General features: G+C 38.9%; 2 protein-coding genes and 1 long non-coding RNA gene across 5 annotated transcripts in view; 1 reads left to right on the top strand and 2 right to left on the bottom strand.

Annotated features, from left to right (window-relative positions):
• The window catches only part of LOC148874143 (syntaxin-52-like), a 35,595-nt gene extending 24,878 nt beyond the window's left edge, over nt 1–10,717 (bottom strand). The window contains exons 1-3 of one of the 3 annotated variants that reach the window (XM_088958804.1): nt 9,967–10,717; nt 9,733–9,870; nt 8,371–8,593 (exon numbers count right to left, since the gene is read on the bottom strand). In XM_088958804.1, coding sequence (XP_088814930.1) covers nt 8,371–8,588 — 218 coding nt within the window. In that variant the 5' untranslated portion in view covers nt 8,589–8,593; nt 9,733–9,870; nt 9,967–10,717. Of the gene's footprint in view, nt 1–8,370; nt 8,594–9,732 lie in introns of all 3 variants that reach the window. The other 2 variants (XM_088958797.1, XM_088958788.1) reach the window with 2 other exon arrangements.
• Nucleotides 10,375–12,202, top strand: LOC148874144 (uncharacterized). Its single transcript, XR_016103498.1, has 2 exons — nt 10,375–10,500; nt 10,577–12,202. It is a non-coding gene; the product is annotated as an uncharacterized LOC148874144 (long non-coding RNA).
• Nucleotides 10,773–11,850, bottom strand: LOC148874145 (small heat shock protein, chloroplastic-like). Its single transcript, XM_088958775.1, has 2 exons — nt 11,628–11,850; nt 10,773–11,477 (listed from the first exon to the last, which is right to left on the bottom strand). The coding sequence occupies exons 1-2, from the start codon at nt 11,848–11,850 to the stop codon at nt 10,915–10,917; spliced, it is 786 nt and encodes a 261-aa protein (XP_088814901.1). The 3' UTR covers nt 10,773–10,914.
• Nucleotides 12,203–17,705: the final 5,503 nt, after the last annotated feature.

The raw sequence follows: 17,705 nt of genomic DNA on the forward strand, positions 1-17,705 counted from the left end.
CAGAAATATAGTTTATCTTCCAAGCTGCCAATCTTTTTTCGAATTTTTCCACCATCGGGTTCCAGAACCTATTTTCCTTTGGATTTGCACCTAGAGGAAGTCCTAGGTAGGATAGAGGTCACCGAGAGCAAGTGCATTCTAACAAGGCTGCTATAGACTCCATCTCCTCTCTATTCAAATGAACTCCCACAACACAGCTCTTCTCAAAATTTACCTTGAGGCCCTCTCAAAGTGAATTATTAAATCCTTCAGATTCCTTACCTTTATCAAATCACAGCCTTCGCAAAACATTATTATGTCATCTACAAATTGGAGATGGGTTACTGAAACTCTATCTCTACCTATTCTCCACCCTCTTAGAGATCCAGCTCTATCTGCTTCTAAGAGAAGTCTACTAAAAGCATCGGCGACTAAAGTAAAAAGGAAAGGTGGCATGTGATTGCCTTGTCTCAGACCCCTACTAGTTGGGAAAAAATCAATAACTACCCCGTTGACTAGGATGGAATAATGGCAATTGAAAAGGCAACCGTTTATCCATTTGCACCATTTATCCCCAAACCCATACTTCCTTAGCACGAGTGATAAGAATCCCCAATCCACCAAGTCATAGGCCTTTTCAAGATCTAGTTTACAAACATAACCTTGACACCTCGATCTCCTCATTTCCTCCACACATTCATTTGCTATTAGAATCTAATCTACAATTTGCCTCCCCAAAACAAAAGCTCCATGCGCTTGGCTAATAAGACAAGGAAGCACCTTTTTTATCCTCAAAGATAAGACCTTTGCCACGATCTTGTAAACATTAGTCACCAAACTGGTAGGTCTAAAGTCCTTTGGATGCTTGGCCTCTTTCTTCTTGGGAATTAAGGCTAAAAAGGTAGCATTAATTCCCCGACTCATCACTGGGTTATTCTCAAATTCCTTGAAAACCTCAATTAAATCTTCTTTGACTACGTCCCAACAATCTTGAAAGAAAGCCATTGTAAACCCATCTAGCCCTGGTGCTTTAGATCTGTCCGTGGAAAGCATGGTTTTTCTAAGGAGAAAGGGATAAGGTATGTGGTCCTAAGGAGAAAGAGGGGTTGGGGATCAGGAAGCTTAAGTTGTTTAATAAAGCTCTCTTGGGAAAATGGATTTGGAGATTTGAGAAAGAAAAAGACAGGATGGTGAAGGAAATTAATTGCAGCAAAATATGATACTGACAGTGGGGACTGGGTAACCACTAATCAATTGAATTCTTTAGGTTTCTCCCTGTGGTAAAAAGTCATGGAAGTTCTCCCTTGGATGAGTAGTGGTCTAATTCCTAAAGTGGGGAATGGGAATAGGTTGCATTTCTGGAAGGATACTTGGTGTGAAAGTACACCTCTGGCTGAAGTATTCCCTCAGTTGTTTCAGATAGTAGAAAATCAGAATGGATCGGTGGCTAGTCAATTTGAAGTGAGTGGGGGCAATATTATTTGGAGCCCTTCCTTTAGAAGGTCATTTCAGGACTTGGAAATTGGGAAAGTTGCTGATCTCTTGGGGTTGCTTTACAGGCAGTCCTTTGACTCATCTTCTGAGGATTCTTGGAACTGGAAGTTTAGTGTGGATGGTAGTTTCTCGGTTAGCTCTTTTGTGGGGGTTCTGAATGAAGTTGTGCATCCAAAAATTCCAGCAGAGAAGATTTGGAACCCATTTTGTGCCTTCAAAAGTGAATGCTTTGGTTTGGGCTGTGTCTCTCAATAGATGCCTTATGAAAGACTTCCTGGTTAGAAGGGGTGTTCAGATTCAGGACCAGCTGTGTGTTCTTTGTGGAGATATGGAGGAGGATGGAAGGCACCTATTCATTCACTGTTCGGTTGCAGCTGCAATATGGAATCACTTTTTATCGGGGGTAGGGCTGCAATGGTGTACCGATTATGCCTAATTCAGTTTTAGATATGATATGGAGTTAGGAGCTGGAGGGTGGTTCAAAATTGGCGAAGTGCATTTGGAGTGTCCTGCCTGCAGCCATCTTATGCACAGTCTGGATGGAAAGAAACAGAAGGATCTTTCAAAAAAAGGCCTATAGCATAGAACGCTTGATTGACTTTGCATTTGGCAAGATATTTTCCTGGGTGGCGGCGGCGAAGGACATTCAGGCTTCAGCCCTCTATTCTCAGCTGAGATCTAGGATCTTTCTTGAGTTATGATGTATTGTAGTTGTTAAAGTGAGTCTTTCGGCTCCTTGTCTTAGGGGCCTTAGTTGTAATCTGCCATTTTTGGCCATTTGAATAAAATTTTTCCTTACCATTTTTCAACAAAAAAAAAATTCCTTTCCAGCCAATTTCTACTCTTCTGGAAGCCTCTGCCAGGTCACACCTTTCCAGCCATTTTTCAACAAAACAATTGGCTATCCTCTCTTGAGTATCATAGACTATTCCATCCACTTCCAGTTTGGACACTAGGATTTTCCTTCTCCTTCCATTGGCTAGGTCATGAAAAAATTGTGTTCCCGCCTCCTTCCTTAATCCACTTACATCTAGACTTCTGCCTCCAAGAAATTTCTTCTCTCGAAATGATTTCATCTCTCTTTTCAAATTCCATCTCCGATCTCTATCCTGAGGACTTATGGCACTTTGGGATTCCTCCGCATCTAGTTCCTCTATTTGGGGCAACAGAGAAGATTTCATTTCTTCTATTCTCACAAAATGCTCCCTATTCCAATCCTTCACATGTGCTCTAAATCTTTTTAGTTTTTTGTGAAATCTTACCCCTTTTCACTTCACCCCCCTTAGGTCTTTCTCTCCACCATTCCCCAACCTTCTTCACGAAGTCCGGGTGAGTAAACCACATGTTCTCAAACCTAAAGGGCTCTTGTCCTAGGCCAATGGGGCAATGGTCAGATGTGACTCTAGGTAGAGCCCTTATTATCAAGTCCGACCACTTATTTTCCTAGCTTTCATTGAAAAGAAACATGTCTAATTTGGAGCAGGTTGGTGTCTCCTAAAAGTAGGACCATAGTTATCAAGGCGTCGCCTTGGCGACTAGGCGCCCTTGGCTGGGCACCTCGCCCAAATACCTTGACTTTTAGCAACTAGGCACCCGCCTAGGCGACAAAAATGACAAGGCAGGCGCCTTTTATAATGTCATTTATATTGATGTATCTTATTAATGTATGTGTTAATACATTTTATTATATGCTATATATATATATATATATCAATTATACTTTGTTTTAATGTTTTACTATTGAAATTTAAAAGATCAAAGGGTTTTGAGGAGAGAAAAAGAAAGAAAGAAAGAAAGAAGGAAGGAAAAAAAGAAGGAAAGAAAGAAAAGAAAGAGGAAAGAAAGAATAGAATAATAAAGTTCTTTTTTTCTATTCTCTCTCTCTAATTAAATAAAATAGAAACTCCATCCTTGTTTTTTTTTTTCTATTTTACTTTCTATCTTGAATATTTATCATATAAAGTTAATAACCTTCTTTAGCTGCTAATTAATATGAATTTGCTCTATTAAATACTTATTATAGTAGTATTATTTTTGAAAATAATGAAATTAATACATGTAAAAGATTTTTATCTTTTAGATGTGCTGATTTGCCACATTTTTAGAGGAAATTTAATGTTCTTAATAAAGAGAATTGCTATTTTTTCAATTAACATACATGCTGAATGGTATATAAAACTAGGAAACTAGCCAAAAGTCAGTTTTTTATATTATAAAACTTTTATCGCCTAGGCACCCCAATGTCGCCTAGACGCCTTGAAAACTATGAGTTGGACCAAGTATAGAGAGCTTGCAGCAATGGGAGTTCCTTTAACTCACAGTTATTAATAAAGTCGTTGAATCTCCGTATGCTGGTTGTAATGACCTATTGGGGGTTATTTGATTCATTCGCAAATCGAATTACATTGAAATCTCCCCCCAAGCACCACAGACCATCCCAAAGCCTTGAATCCCATAAAGTTCTTCCCAAAATTCATTCCTTTCTCTATAATTGCTTGGTCCATACACATTAGTTAGAGCCTAAGTAAATCCATCCTCTACCATCTTGAATTTTAATGACACTGAAAAATTACCTACTAGCTCCTCCAAAACCTCCACCGTATCCTCTCTCCAGAAGGTAGCAATTCCCCCCAAAGCCCCCTAAGAAGGTGCTGAAACACAACTTATTCCACTAGCTTTCCAGATGCTTCTTGTCCATCTTCTATCAATATCAGCTAATTTGGTCTCCTGTAGCATCACTATATCTGGCCTTTCCCTTCTAAGGAGGTCCTTAATCAGCCTTCTTTTCCTAGCACTCCCCAACCCCCTCACATTCCAACTAATGGTTTTCATGGAGATAAGAGATTTGGCATCCCCTTCTGAGATCAGGCCTCTACTTGGAGGCTTTCCTTCTCTCCCCTCTTCCACTGAATTCCAAATTTTCTTCTATATCTGATATCAACCTATCCACTTCTGATCTTTTCTTCTTCCCTCAGTTATTAATTGTTCCAGATCTACTTAAGGCTGCTTTTGTTTTATTTTGCCTTTTCAAAATTCCTTGGTTTTCCTCTAAAGATTCCTTTGTTTACCTATATTCCTCAAGGAGAGCACAAATTTGTCTCCAAATCCTCTCTAATTCCTCCTTCTGCATCTTTCCCATAATTGATTCATCCCCTGCTTTTTTCCTTCTTTGAACCCCTATTTTTACTGAACCTTCTTGAACCTCATACTTCCCTACCTCTTCCTCTTTTCTCTTATACTCCTCCAAAAACATATAGATCTAATCCCAGATTTTCTCTAACTCCTCTTCCTATGATTCTCTTTCCCTTCCCACTTCCTCTTGTTCTTTGCCCTCCTTGTCCCCAATTAAATACTTTCCATCCATGGCTGCTGCATCAAGTTGAGCTACAAAAGTACCTGTTCTAGGCAGGAAACCCACATCAGTACCAGAAAACGAATTGACAATATTACCTAAATGGTTATTCAACAAATATATATATATATATATATATATATATATATATATATATATTGCCTGAATGGTTGTGGGAAGAGGTCATTGACCATTGAGGAGCAACATGAAGGGGCAAGGTCGTGGCTAATCCTTCCAAAAGAGATGACTGTGGGTTCCCAATGTGTTCAACCAATGTTGTTTTAGTCCTTGCATCAGAGTCTGCCTTTAGAAGTTGTCTCCTGGTTAATGACTCTGTGATCGGTGACCAAGGTAAGTCTTGTTCCTCTGTTCCTCTATCAATGTCGTGCTACTCTAGCGAGCTGGGAGCAAATTTAAGAACCGGTGTCCCCTGCCTCTCCTCTATAATAGCTGCAGTAAACCCCAATTCCTTAGGTAATGGGAGAAATTGAGAGTGCTTCTTCTGGGATGAGTCTGATAAATCCAAAACATCGTTTTCCAAAAAAAGCAGCTTGGTGTGAGGGCTCTCATCAGCACTGAGAGATTTGGCTTTTTCAGTTCCACGCTTCCAATACTTGAGGAGCATTCAGACTCTGATTCTGGGCTACCTTCTTCCTCCATCGCACAGACCTCAAACGTGTCCGTAATATTCTGATTTACTGTCACCAGAATGAGGGAACACTCTGTCTCCACTGTCAACGGGTGCTTCTTGAACCTCGAATTGCACCGTTCCGGGGAGTAGCCTTTCTTCTCATTGCTCGGAACCCATGCCCAGTTCAGATATGCCGATCCACTGCGGCTAACTTTCTCTCCTGTGGGCGCTGGATGAGATTCACTCAAGGGGGACGATGATAGACCATCTTTTTGGTCCATTATCTCCCCATTTCCTTTGGTCACATGCCCACTTAAGTTGGCGCGTGGCTCTTTAAAGCCTAGGTCCACACTATTTAACACAGCTGGCCCATTCACAGGAATAGACCCATTAATTTTTTATGGGCCTGGGCCCAGCCCCCCAACCTCTTTACCAGTCACGTCTTTACTTAAAACAACATGTGACTGGCCTTGGTTCAATGGACCAGAATGAACCGGCTTGACACCTGAACCCTTGCCAACCTTTGCTCAATTTCTTTTAAAATTTGAACTCCTGGCGCAAGTCTGCCTCCAATTAATCCTCCTGTCACCAACTGAACATAGGACCTGCCATCCCTCAGCCCACCCTGCCATGCAGACTTTCCCCAAGTGGTTAATTATTCTCTTTTTTCTTGGTTACCTGAGATGACTTAGCCTCTTTTGTAGTGACTACTCTGCCTTGCAAACCAAGCAACCAGGCCTGTTCTGCCCCTTCATCTTCCTCCCTTCTTCCCTCCTTCCATAGCTGGGTTTCAATGGAGGTAGCAAGCCAAACGGGGTATACTAAACCCTCTGCAACAACCTCTATCTTCCTTGGAATGTCACTGGGTTTAACGCCACCTAACATCACTACAACTGAATGGAGATCACAGACAAAAACACCTTCTAGTTTTGCATCACAGATTACAGCTATGGAGTGTAATACTTTCTCCTTCCAGAGATTGAAAGGTAACCCAAGTAATCTGACTATTACATTGTCTTCAATCTCAAAACATTTGGTATTAGAGAGAGGACACCATTTCGAGACTGTGGCAACACCAGCCTCTGAGTGAATGCTTAAAACCGAAATCTCTACTCCGTCTTCACCCAGATCTATCAAAGCTTTACAAGATTCATAAGGAGTAATCACCATCGGCTTTTGCAGGTTTAATTCTCTGAGTATCGCCTGAGCAATACCTCTCCAATCCTTTGGTGGACTTGAAGTTTCCACCACAAATTTCTTCCTCCAATCCTCTTTTTCTACTGTTGCTACCAGTTTACAACTTCTTTTTCCTTTTTCTGCAATCATCCATTTCCTATCAATGGGTTCTTCCTCTCTCCTTTGTTTACCCCCTTTCTTTTCTTTTGCTACAGCCTTTACTTGTTTTGTTTTCAGCTGCTGAGTAAAGTCACTCAGTACCTCTGCCACTACCTTCCATCCATTACCCCTTCTACTTTCTGGGAAGCAAACCAACTGCTTCTTTCTTCCTCCAAAGAATTCCTGCAGAGTTATGTAGCATCCTTTTGCATTCTTTTTGCATTCCAACTCATAACTCTTTCTTCCATCAAGGTTGAACTTCATAAAGTTCATTTGTTTACCTTTAGAACTTGCTTCTGAAACAAACTTCTGCATCCATTCGATCACTTCAAAGACCTTCCAACAGTATCGTAGCTTTCTTTGCCTCCCTAATCTTCAAACTCTACTGGCCTCTAATCCTTATCTCTTCAAATATGAGATCTTTTGCTTCAATCTTCATCACTTTCCTCCATCTTGCAACTTCTACGAACCTAATCTCCATCTTCTCTTAATCAAGCATTATATAATGAGGCACAACAACATGGCCAAACAAGGGACATTGAGGGGTAATTTGTCTTGGGTTGAATTATAATTGAATTTGGGGTGTTAGTCCCTTTTTATGGGGACTGAACCTGTGTATTCTATTAATCTATCTTAATGAGAGTTGCTGCTTCCTATCAAAAATGAAAATAAATAAATACCAACTGATTGGTTACCACTTTTATGATACCGATTGATTGGTTGTAAAGTTTTCCAGCATCATGTTTTTCTGGCATAAGGGTCGAACTCGAACCCTTTGTCTATTTAGTGATTATGTGTCCAGATTATCAAAAAGAAAATGCACTGTAAAAGGTGACAACAAAACTGAAAGTCACCTAAAACAATACTTTGGCCTTTTCAAATGGGTGGCAATCCACAAAGAGTTTGTTGGTCTTTCTTCTCTGTCTGTAGCACTCATTGGTGTAGAATCATTTGAGATTATCATTTTGCCATTTACTTCTGCTTTTCTTTGACCCATGACCGCTCTGTTCTTTGGTCTTTCTTTTTGTCTGTAGTGCTCATTGGTGTAGAATCATTTGGAATGATCATTTTTCCATTTAGTTCTGCTTTGTTTGGCCTATGACCTCTCTGTTGTAAGCTTCGGGTGGGATCTTTTCTTCCACCACCCCCCCCCCTTCTTCTTTAATAAAGTTTTCTCATTCCATCTTTCAAAAAATAATGATACTTGATTTGATTTGAAACTGAGAACTTTATTATGATCAAGAATTCTATAGAACTACTATTGCCCACATCATAACATTAGTTCTTTTTGTATGCAGCATAAACGGAATAGTAGTCAAAATATGAACACTTTTTTTTATAAGCTTTCATTAAAAGATAAAAAAGGTTACAATTTTATTAAAAGAGATTTCATCAGTCAGTAAATAAACATGGATCAGTATTAGATGAAAACGTCAACAAGATCTTAGAATATAAATTATAATCCATAAAAAAACGATACTAACTGAGCTGAAAATTAGAAAAATCCTTAAGATATTTAAACTTAACTACAAGTTATTTTTCTTAAATATACTGATACAACTTGAGTTAAAATGCTTACATAGGCTGCTTGCTTGGTAGCTTTGACAAAAGAGACTGCAAGCTATCTAGTCGAGTTCCTAGGATAGTAATCTTCCTTCTAATTGCAGATGAATGACGTTGTGTTTCTGGTCCGGATGGGGGAAAAGAACTTCTTTCAGAAATCATGCCATTGATGTCATCAGCAAGTTTTGACGCTTCACTGAATTCCCTCATCCATGAGTCTGAAGAAGATGCCATTGTAACTGAAAGATAACACAACTATATGTGAGTGAACATTCTAAGATGAATAAATTTGATCCTCCACTATGTGTTCACAAAGATCTAATAAAATAAAATTGTATGTACATAGGGGGGAAAACAAATTAAAAAGGTTATAAGTAGATCTGGACAACAGGGGAAAAGATGATTCAGAAATTAAATGGTTCCAACAAAACATTATTCATTTCATTGAATAAATCACTAAAACTAATGGACATGCATTCCATTCAATAAAGCACTGATGTACCAAGCATGGACATCAAGCATCAGCCCCTGCTACTATGATGACACTGCATCTATTACTCCAATAAAAAATTTCTGATTCCTCATGTCTGACCTATTTATCCTATTTGAGGTTTTCTATCTAGATAACTTGAAGGGGCTAGAAGAGCTAAGTACAGACCAAAAAGGATGTTGGTTGAAGTAATAATAAATAATGTGGTTTGCAAATTAAAATCTACAACTCCAAATAGTAAATGACTATGAATATAACTTCTAAAAGTCTTGATGCGTAGACTGCATACAACTCAATTACTTTCAAGTTATCAGCTTTAGATGCCTCCCAGAAACTAACCCATCTACTTTTTCATAAGTTGCCACTTTCCAACACACTCTTTTCCCCTGGGACCAAATTCTTCAAAACAAAAACACGAAATCTCCCCCAAACTATATCAAAAAGGTATGCAACAAACGCACCATGTACTCAACCAGGAATACAATAGACGCTAGAAAATACAAAAGATGTCGGATCAGACTTTTGAGCCAAGAAAATTTTGAATTCTCAATAAACAAGCAACCAATAATTACCCATTTTGCTATGGTCAACCAACCAATTCCATTACTATTTTTGAATAAAATCCTTATTCCCCACAATAAAATCTTTATTCCTAATCTTGGTAAAATGAACTACCCAAAAGCGATCATCTGATAACCGGAAACTATGGCAACAATTAGATGCTCTAATCAGATTTATCTACATCGACCACAGACAAGGAATATTGAAACCCAATTACCGAGAGAAAAAATCTAAAACCCTAGTAATGAATTCAAACACCTCCATAACCCATCACAAAAAAAATAAAATAAAATAAAACTACAAACAAATATGAATTTCAGAACTAACCTTACAAAGCGGAAGCCAAACCTCAAGATTACTTGTGAATTTAATAGATGGAGATGATCGCACTGAACTTCAATTTGGGAACATGGAAGAACCAAGATTATGCAGAAAGAAACACAAGATTACCTGGGCGCGCAAAACCTAAATCCGATAGGCAGAGAGTATGAGTTAGATTGGATTGTCGGAATTACTGTCGGATGACGTAGACAGAGAGATTTGAGACAACAGACGCGCCACCTGAGTCCGGCAGACTTGGTTTGTCCGAGCTTCGTTGTTCAATTTAGAAGAAAAGGAGATTCTTTAAAATGGCTCAAATTAACAAGATGAACACTTCTAATAATCTACTTTTCCACTCTATCTAAACGAATCATACGACCACGTATCGTCTTGTCTTTGTGGGCAGTCAGTAGGTAGCGATGTTAATGGGTCGGGTTAAATGGTGGACCTGTTATTGGTTTCGGAAATCGGATTGGCTGACCCAGCCTTCCGGGTTATGATACCAGTACATATATCAAGCGTATTCTTTTAATTGAGTTCGCGTTCTGTGGACCCGTGGGTGCACCGACCGAGTGCACCCTCGAATGAGAATCGACCACGTCAATTGGGTGAAAAGAAGCAAACATTAACTGAAGCTAACATGGCCATTATCAATCCTAACCTCCCTCCCATTTTCTGTTTCCCCTCCATCGAACCCTACCCCACACACCGGCGAGCTCAATCCACACCAACGTCCGTCCACTCGGAAGCTACCGACGACGAGAGTGTCAGGCGGTATGTTCTTTGACATCCTCCTCTTCTTCTTCCTCCTACAAACATAATGGTCTTTCTTGTTTTTGTTTTTCAACAGATCGAAGGTGAGTGAACCGAAACTCAGCTCACACCGGCGGTCAGTTTTCAGTCAAACGAAGGTGAGTGAACCCGAACCGCAGCTCACATCGGTGGTCTCCACTTGCCATTTCAGTCGGCTATAGTAATTTCGTCGAAGTTCAGTCGGTTATAGAAATGGGAGAAACAAAATTAGTCGAAGATAAATAAAACCAAGATGAAAGAAACCGAAGTACTATTCATTTCTGTCACAAGACCCACTTTACATTTCTTCACTGTTAAAACTATAAAGGCAGAAGCCTCATCCCCCCCTGAAGTATAAACTCACTACCGCTAATTCATCATGTTAATTCAGCCAAATCACTCGATGTTGACATGGAAAACGCCCTTCCTCTCCTCTTCCTTCACGACATCGTTCTTCATCTCAGCTTTAATCTGATCGGTCTTGTAGAGCTTCTCAGGTAGGTCGGTCCTGCTACTGTACCTCCGTCCGCTCTCCTCCTCCTCGGATTCCTTTTCCCCTTCTCCCTTGATTATGACATGGAAAACGCCCTTCCTCTCCTCTTCCTTCACGACATCGTTCTTCATCTCAGCTTTAATCTGATCGGTCTTGTAGAGCTTCTCAGGTAGGTCGATCCTGCTACTGTACCTCCGTCCGCTCTCTTCCTCCTCGGATTCCTTTTCCCCTTCTCCCTTGATTATCAGGGTGTTCTGCTCCACGGAAACCTTAACATTATCTTTCCCGAGCCCTAGCATGTCAATCCTCACATAGAGACCATTCTCATCTTCCTTAACGTCACATCCTCTTCTCGATCCAGCTCCCATCCCTCTCGATGCAGCCAAGAACGGGTTGTCCATAAATTGATCCATCAAATTCAGGACCTGGCTCAAGCTCCTTGTCGGAAAGAAGGGATCAAGCACATCTGCAAAACCGAGTTGAAATAGACACGTTAAAGAAACCGATAAAAACCATGGAGACAATATTATAAACCAAAACTAGAAATCAAAAAGACTACATCAATAAGAAAATGGTGAACATAGTCCAAAAGAACAAGGACTGAGATCACAACTACCTGAGAAAAAGCTAGGAACATAGTCACGACGACGGGAAACAGGCTCGCCGGAGCAGCGGCTGACATCGATGCCACGCTCATCGTCGTCATAATGGCGCAACTGAGCATTAGTGCTGAAGGAGCGAGAGGCGGAAGGAGCGACAGCAACAGAGCGGAGGGGGTGGAGGAACTTGTTGAGAAGGCTTGGAGTAGAAACTCGCCTCAAAACAAGTAACGAAACCATGAGATGAGAGGAAGCGAATTTGAGCACCTGAACTGACGTCAACCGAAAGCAGGGAGACTGTAAGCGAGATAGCTAGCGCCTCACATTCGAGTGTGCTTCTTTTATGTCCGGTTCAACCGGTCACTTCAGTTGATGGCCATGTGAAGTGTTAAAGTTAGCTTCTTTTCACCCAACTAGCGTGGTCGATTCTCATTCGAGTGGTGCACCCATGGGTCCACAGAAAGCGGACTCCTTTTAATTTGGCCTGACTTCTTTTCATCTTTATTTTTGTTTTTTTTTTCTTTTTGGAAGAAGATCTTGAAGGCCTATAATTTGGAAATATCCTCAAATTAGTTTAATGATTAAACTTTAATCAAAGTAAGTTTTGATTCTTCTAGTAAAAGTGATCGATTTTGTTTTATTGGTTGCATCGCTATAAACCATTTGGCAAAATTCTCGAGGTGAAGTTTACAACCATTTTGGAAGGATTATTGATGGCATGAAGTTTGGTTTCATCCTAAGAGTAATGTTGGGGATATGCTCAATTCCCACATAGACCCCCTTGGGAGACTACAACATATAATTATGGAGTGCAACTATATTCTGACATTTTTCTCAAGCTACAATTTTTTTAAATCTCTAGGTTGTAATAGATTAGTTCACAAACTTGCTACTAGTTGATGGAATAGGAATTTATCAATCTTCTTCCTAGAGGATAGTTCGGATGGACGGGCAAATGAGGTCGGTCCATCGAATTGCAAGAAACAAACGAACGATCAGAGTACTTGGGGTATTAAATTCAGGTTGGGCACTCCGATGCTTAAGTTAGTGACGAGAGTGTTGAGAGCAGAGAGCTTAAGAGATCAAGAAGTGATTGGGTTGCACAGATAGCATGTACCTTCTAGCGGAATAATGAGGTCTTTTTATTGGCATCAGGGGTTGTGTTCCATGTTTGAGATACCCGGGAAAGGCCGGCCTTATTAGTTCGTTATCTTTGGAGAACGTTTCTTCCATGTTGGCGGTGATCCATATCTGAATTCCTCAAATCGTGCGGGAATTAGAGATATGTGTACTAGGTAGGCGACGTGCCACCACCCGACTTGGAACCAATAGGCTTGCCATTTCGGATAAGGATATTCCACAATGTTAGGTCGGAGGATCAGTACCCCAGAAGGCCTACTCACCACTTAAGTCTTCGTCTTCTCGGGTCGAGGAGATCATGCCGGCCTCCGAGGTCCTTGGCTTGTCTCCTGAGGTGGTGTGTGTGCCACCTTGCCATAGAGCGACCTGTCAATCTTTCTCAGGTCAAGAGGTAGGCCAAGTAAGTTGGCCTCTCAACTCCATCTGACCTGTCCCCACGTGGTCGATGTGTTATCTAGTAGTTTGAACATGCCATGTGGTGCTTCAAAATTGGCAAGCCAAATCACCCCTCATCAATTGCTCCCGCCCCACTCCCAAGCTCGAGCTACTAGGCTTGGCGAAGGGAGTAGCTCAATCTGAGATGAATAAGGCCCAAAGATCTAATGGTCGGTTCTTCATTGGTTCGTAGTTTGTGTCAATCCGGTTTACTTGGATCAGGGTCCCCTAACAAGTCGTTTTATGGGGTACACGTGGATGCTATGTGGAAATTAAGCTTCGTTGACATCAAAAGCACGAATAACTAGTTTTCAGCCATGAGAAATGAAGCATTGCGCCCATCCCGACCATCGGATCTGGACTCATCTCAACCGTTGGTTGCCCGGGTCCTTCACCCATAAATAGAGGGCCCCTAGGGGAACCATTTGCACATGTGCGAGTTTTGGAGGGAAGTGAGAGCAATTGCAAGCTCGGGTTGTTAGGTGTTTCATCCAATCAGGTCAGTCCTAATTGCCCTTTCTTAGTTCAGTAAGTCTTCTACCTTTCCTTTCAAGGTCGCTACCACGACCCAATGTATGTACAGGATTGGGTGGCCTAGTATGGCATTGTATAATGATGAAGCCAACCAAGGCTACGTAAACTAGGACGAGGTCCTTCCTCTACGGTCTCATCTTCTCGAAAGCCTCTAAAAACAAGATATCGGTTGACCTTTTTACCTCGTAGTCATGGATGTTGAGTTTCACTACGAGGGCATCATCATGGGAGTAGTGGACCCTATGAGTGTCATCTTTGGTAAACTAAATCACCTCCTCTACTCGTGGTTGCTTTGATGGATTCTCCTCCTCTTGGTTCAGCTTGTGGGCCAAGGTTTTGCCAGCCGAGAAGCTACATCCCACTACAATGGACCCACCGGTGATCATGTGGATCACCTCACAAACTGGTGGGTCATCATGTTGTTGTGGGGACTGATCTCTACTCGGCAAAGACTCCTGCCTTCTTCGCTTGTTGGCCGGTTAATCATCCCTCTTGATGAACTTCTTCAGGTAGCCCCATCTGATGAGCTCCTTAATCTTGTCGTTTAGGTTTTAGCAATTCTCAATGTTGTGCCTTCTTTCTTTGTGAAAATTGCATTATTTTTACTTGTTCCTGTTTGTCGGTTTTCCCTTTAGAGGAGCCGACCACATTAGGTACTCGACAATAATAAAGGTGTAAATCAAGCCATGTTGGGCTGGCATGGCACGGCCCACGAGCCAAGTCGGGTTGTGCTTCCTTCCCTTGGAATACTTCGGGGAGTCGGCCGGGCACAACCCACGCTGGGTCGGGCCATACCGCGGGCCTAGGCTAAGCGAGCTACAGGCTGTGCCTTGGGCTTGGCCCATGTCAGGTTGAGCTACGGGTTGGGCCTTGGGCCTTTTTTTTTGTTTTTTTTTTTTTTGGCATTTTGATTTTTTTATTTTTTGCTAAGTAAACACTAAAACTAAAATACTTTACTTTGCTTTGAGCTTTGGGGACAAATTAGAAAAATAAAAAAAATAGTTAAATACTTAACAAAATATAAAATGGAAAACAAATTGGAAAAAAAATAAGAATTTTATTTCTTGAATTTTAACAATACAATGGTCAATGGATGAATGAAATATAGAAAATGAAATGAAATAAAATATAAAAGAATATAATACAATTATAAATTAAAAATAAAAAATTACATTGTTGAAAAAATAACAACTAATTTAAATAAAATTGGAAAAATATAGTAATTGAAATATTGAGTATATAAAAAAAATATTGACTTCACCATTTTTATTCAAGTTTCACCTACACATGCATCTTTATCTCCTTGATTTTCATCATCTGTTTTAGGTGAAATATTAGGTGTAATGTCTTCCTTTGTCTTGTAATCTATCTTCAGCATCCAACCAATCTTTAAGGCATATACACATCTCCAAACTTCCATCATTCACTCAGTTTCTCTTGTCATTCAGTATCCTAATACTTCCACTAAAGCAAGACTCCAATGGAATTGTAGACACCAAAGGGGTTAGTAGATCACATGCAATAACGGCAAGTACTAGATAGTTTTTTTTCATATCCTTTCCACCAAGCTAAAATATCAAAACTATCTCGTTCCTCTGAATTGAAGGCATCAACTAAAGTTGAAAAACTTGCTTGTAAATAAAAATTATGTTTAGTAAATGAACTTGTTGATGAAGTAGTAGTAGATTTATGCCTCTATTAGAGACTGGTTTTTTTTCTTTTCCACTACTAAAACTAATTGTTTCATAAGTGGAACTTACACCTATACAAGATTTCCTATGCCTTAACCACTTGAGATTCATACAAACTATACATTTTCCACAATATGATTCAAGTAAAACTTTTAAACCATCTTTCTTAATCTTAGGATCTAATATTGTAGCTAAGTAATAAAGGGGAGAAATTTTCTCCCATTTTTTTAATTTATTTTCTATTATTTCAATAATATTTTGAAATTATGGATTTTTCCTGTATTTTTCAAAACACTCACTAATCATAAAATAATTGATTAACTAAAACACAACTAATTAAGTAATAAACATTCAAAAATTCATTAGTTGCATCATAAAAAAATCGTAAAATAACTTTTATACAAATTACCATTTTCCAGTCTTCCTCAAGTATAATATCGTGTGACATTTTTGCATTATACAAATTAGTAAGAATTTGTTTGTAAGCAATACAATTTTCTAACATAGAATAGGTAGAATTTATCTATGTTGAACATCTAATACAAAATGTTTATATTTTAAACCATAATTTTGACATAAATATTTAAATTCTTGTTTTCTTGCTCCAGAATTTTTAATATATATTATACAATATCTAATTTTAGAAATATGATGAGAAATAATATTTAAATCATCTTGAATACATAAATTCAAGATGCGACATGCACGTCTAATATGAAATAATTTACTATTTAAACATGGTTTTAATTGAGATTTTAAAATGTTTATTGTTGAATTATTATTTAGCATTATCAAAACTAATAAAAAAAGTTGATTTTCAATTCCATAAATATGTAAAATATTTAAAATACTTGTAGAAATAATTGGGCTAGTATGTGGCCATTCAAGCCTAGTAAAACTTAAAACCCTTTTATGTAAAAACCATTTTTATCAATAAAATGACCGGTAACACAAATATAACTTATATTAAATCTAAATGTCCAAATATCAGAAGTAATTTCAACTTTGAATTAAAATTTGATCACATGGAAATTAAATTTTGTTTATATGGATAAAAAAATTTTAGCATCTATTCTAGTAGTATTTCTACAAACTTTTTTAAATTATGGGTTTACAGATCTATGCAAAAATTTTCAAGTTTAGTATCTTTACCTAATAAAAATGGATGTCGAGCATGCACAACATATTTTGCTAACTCTTGCCTCATTTTTTCTTGGGAATATTTAAAAATACCAAAAATCTCACTTCCTATTTGTGCTTGTGATGTTTCTTTCCTTTTTCCTTCTTTCATCCATGGCGTTTCAAATGTCTGCTTAAGTAGTCAATACCATCACTATTATAGTAGCTAAAGTCACTCCTACATTTTTGACAAACGGCTCTTTCCATTCCCCTCAGCCTCCTCTATTTTAAATAATGTCCAAATGGGGATAATCAACCTAGTATTCTCCTTTTTCTTTCCCCTACCTCTAGTAGTAGTACTGGGGGTGGAAACGCCGACAATATTAGCAACATCATATTGGTGCTAACACTATCATATTGCAATTGAACATCAACATCATCCACATTGACCACGTCGGGGAATTGGTGTCAAGAGCGAAAGGAGGATCCGACCATTTTTTTAATTATAAAAAATAAAAATAAATTTAATAGCACTTGCTTGGATTGTCAATTCGGAATCTCAACTTGATTTCAACGATTGACGCCCCCAAGTCTCCCAAATCGCTAACTTGAGATACCCGAACAAGCCTTTTTCTTATTAAAACATGAATCAAGTTTAGAATTGTAAATGGAGAATAGAGAGTAAAAGAGAATATGAGACTATGATAATATATGTGAGAGTATGATGTATGAGACTATGAGAGTATAAGAGAGTATGAGAATTGGTGTGATGAGAATGGTGGAGGATAACTAGATAAGGCTATTTATATAATACCCGAGCAAGCCTTTTTCTTATTAAAACATGAATCAAGTTTAGAATTGTAGATGGAGAATAGAGAGTAAATGAGAATATGAGACTATGATAATATATGTGAGAGTATGATGTATGAGACTATGAGAGTATAAGAGAGTATGAGAATTGGTGTGATGAGAATGGTGGAGGATAACTAGATAAGGCTATTTATAGGAATTGAAAATAATTTAATTCTGCAAAATACTCTAAAAACTAGTCATTTTTTAATTGTTGGAAGGGGTATTTTGGTCATTATAAAGTCATTTATCACTTTACCCAAATACCCCCTAAACTAGTTGTCATATAATTGTTGGGGGTATTATTATCATTTTATCTCCCCCAAA

This window comes from Nelumbo lutea, chromosome 1 (assembly GCF_056320005.1).
Source record: "Nelumbo lutea isolate HS-2025 chromosome 1, American lotus-T2T, whole genome shotgun sequence".
Classification (NCBI taxonomy): domain Eukaryota; kingdom Viridiplantae; phylum Streptophyta; class Magnoliopsida; order Proteales; family Nelumbonaceae; genus Nelumbo; species Nelumbo lutea.

Excerpts from the sequence above, each read along its gene's own strand:
- LOC148874145 (XM_088958775.1), bottom strand. The coding sequence starts at position 11,850 with ATGGTTTCGTTACTTGTTTTGAGGCGAGTTTCTACTCCAAGCCTTCTC. Across the intron at positions 11,478-11,627 it reads TGTTCCTAGCTTTTTCTCAG|ATGTGCTTGATCCCTTCTTT; the intron begins GTAGTTGTGATC and ends TCGGTTTTGCAG.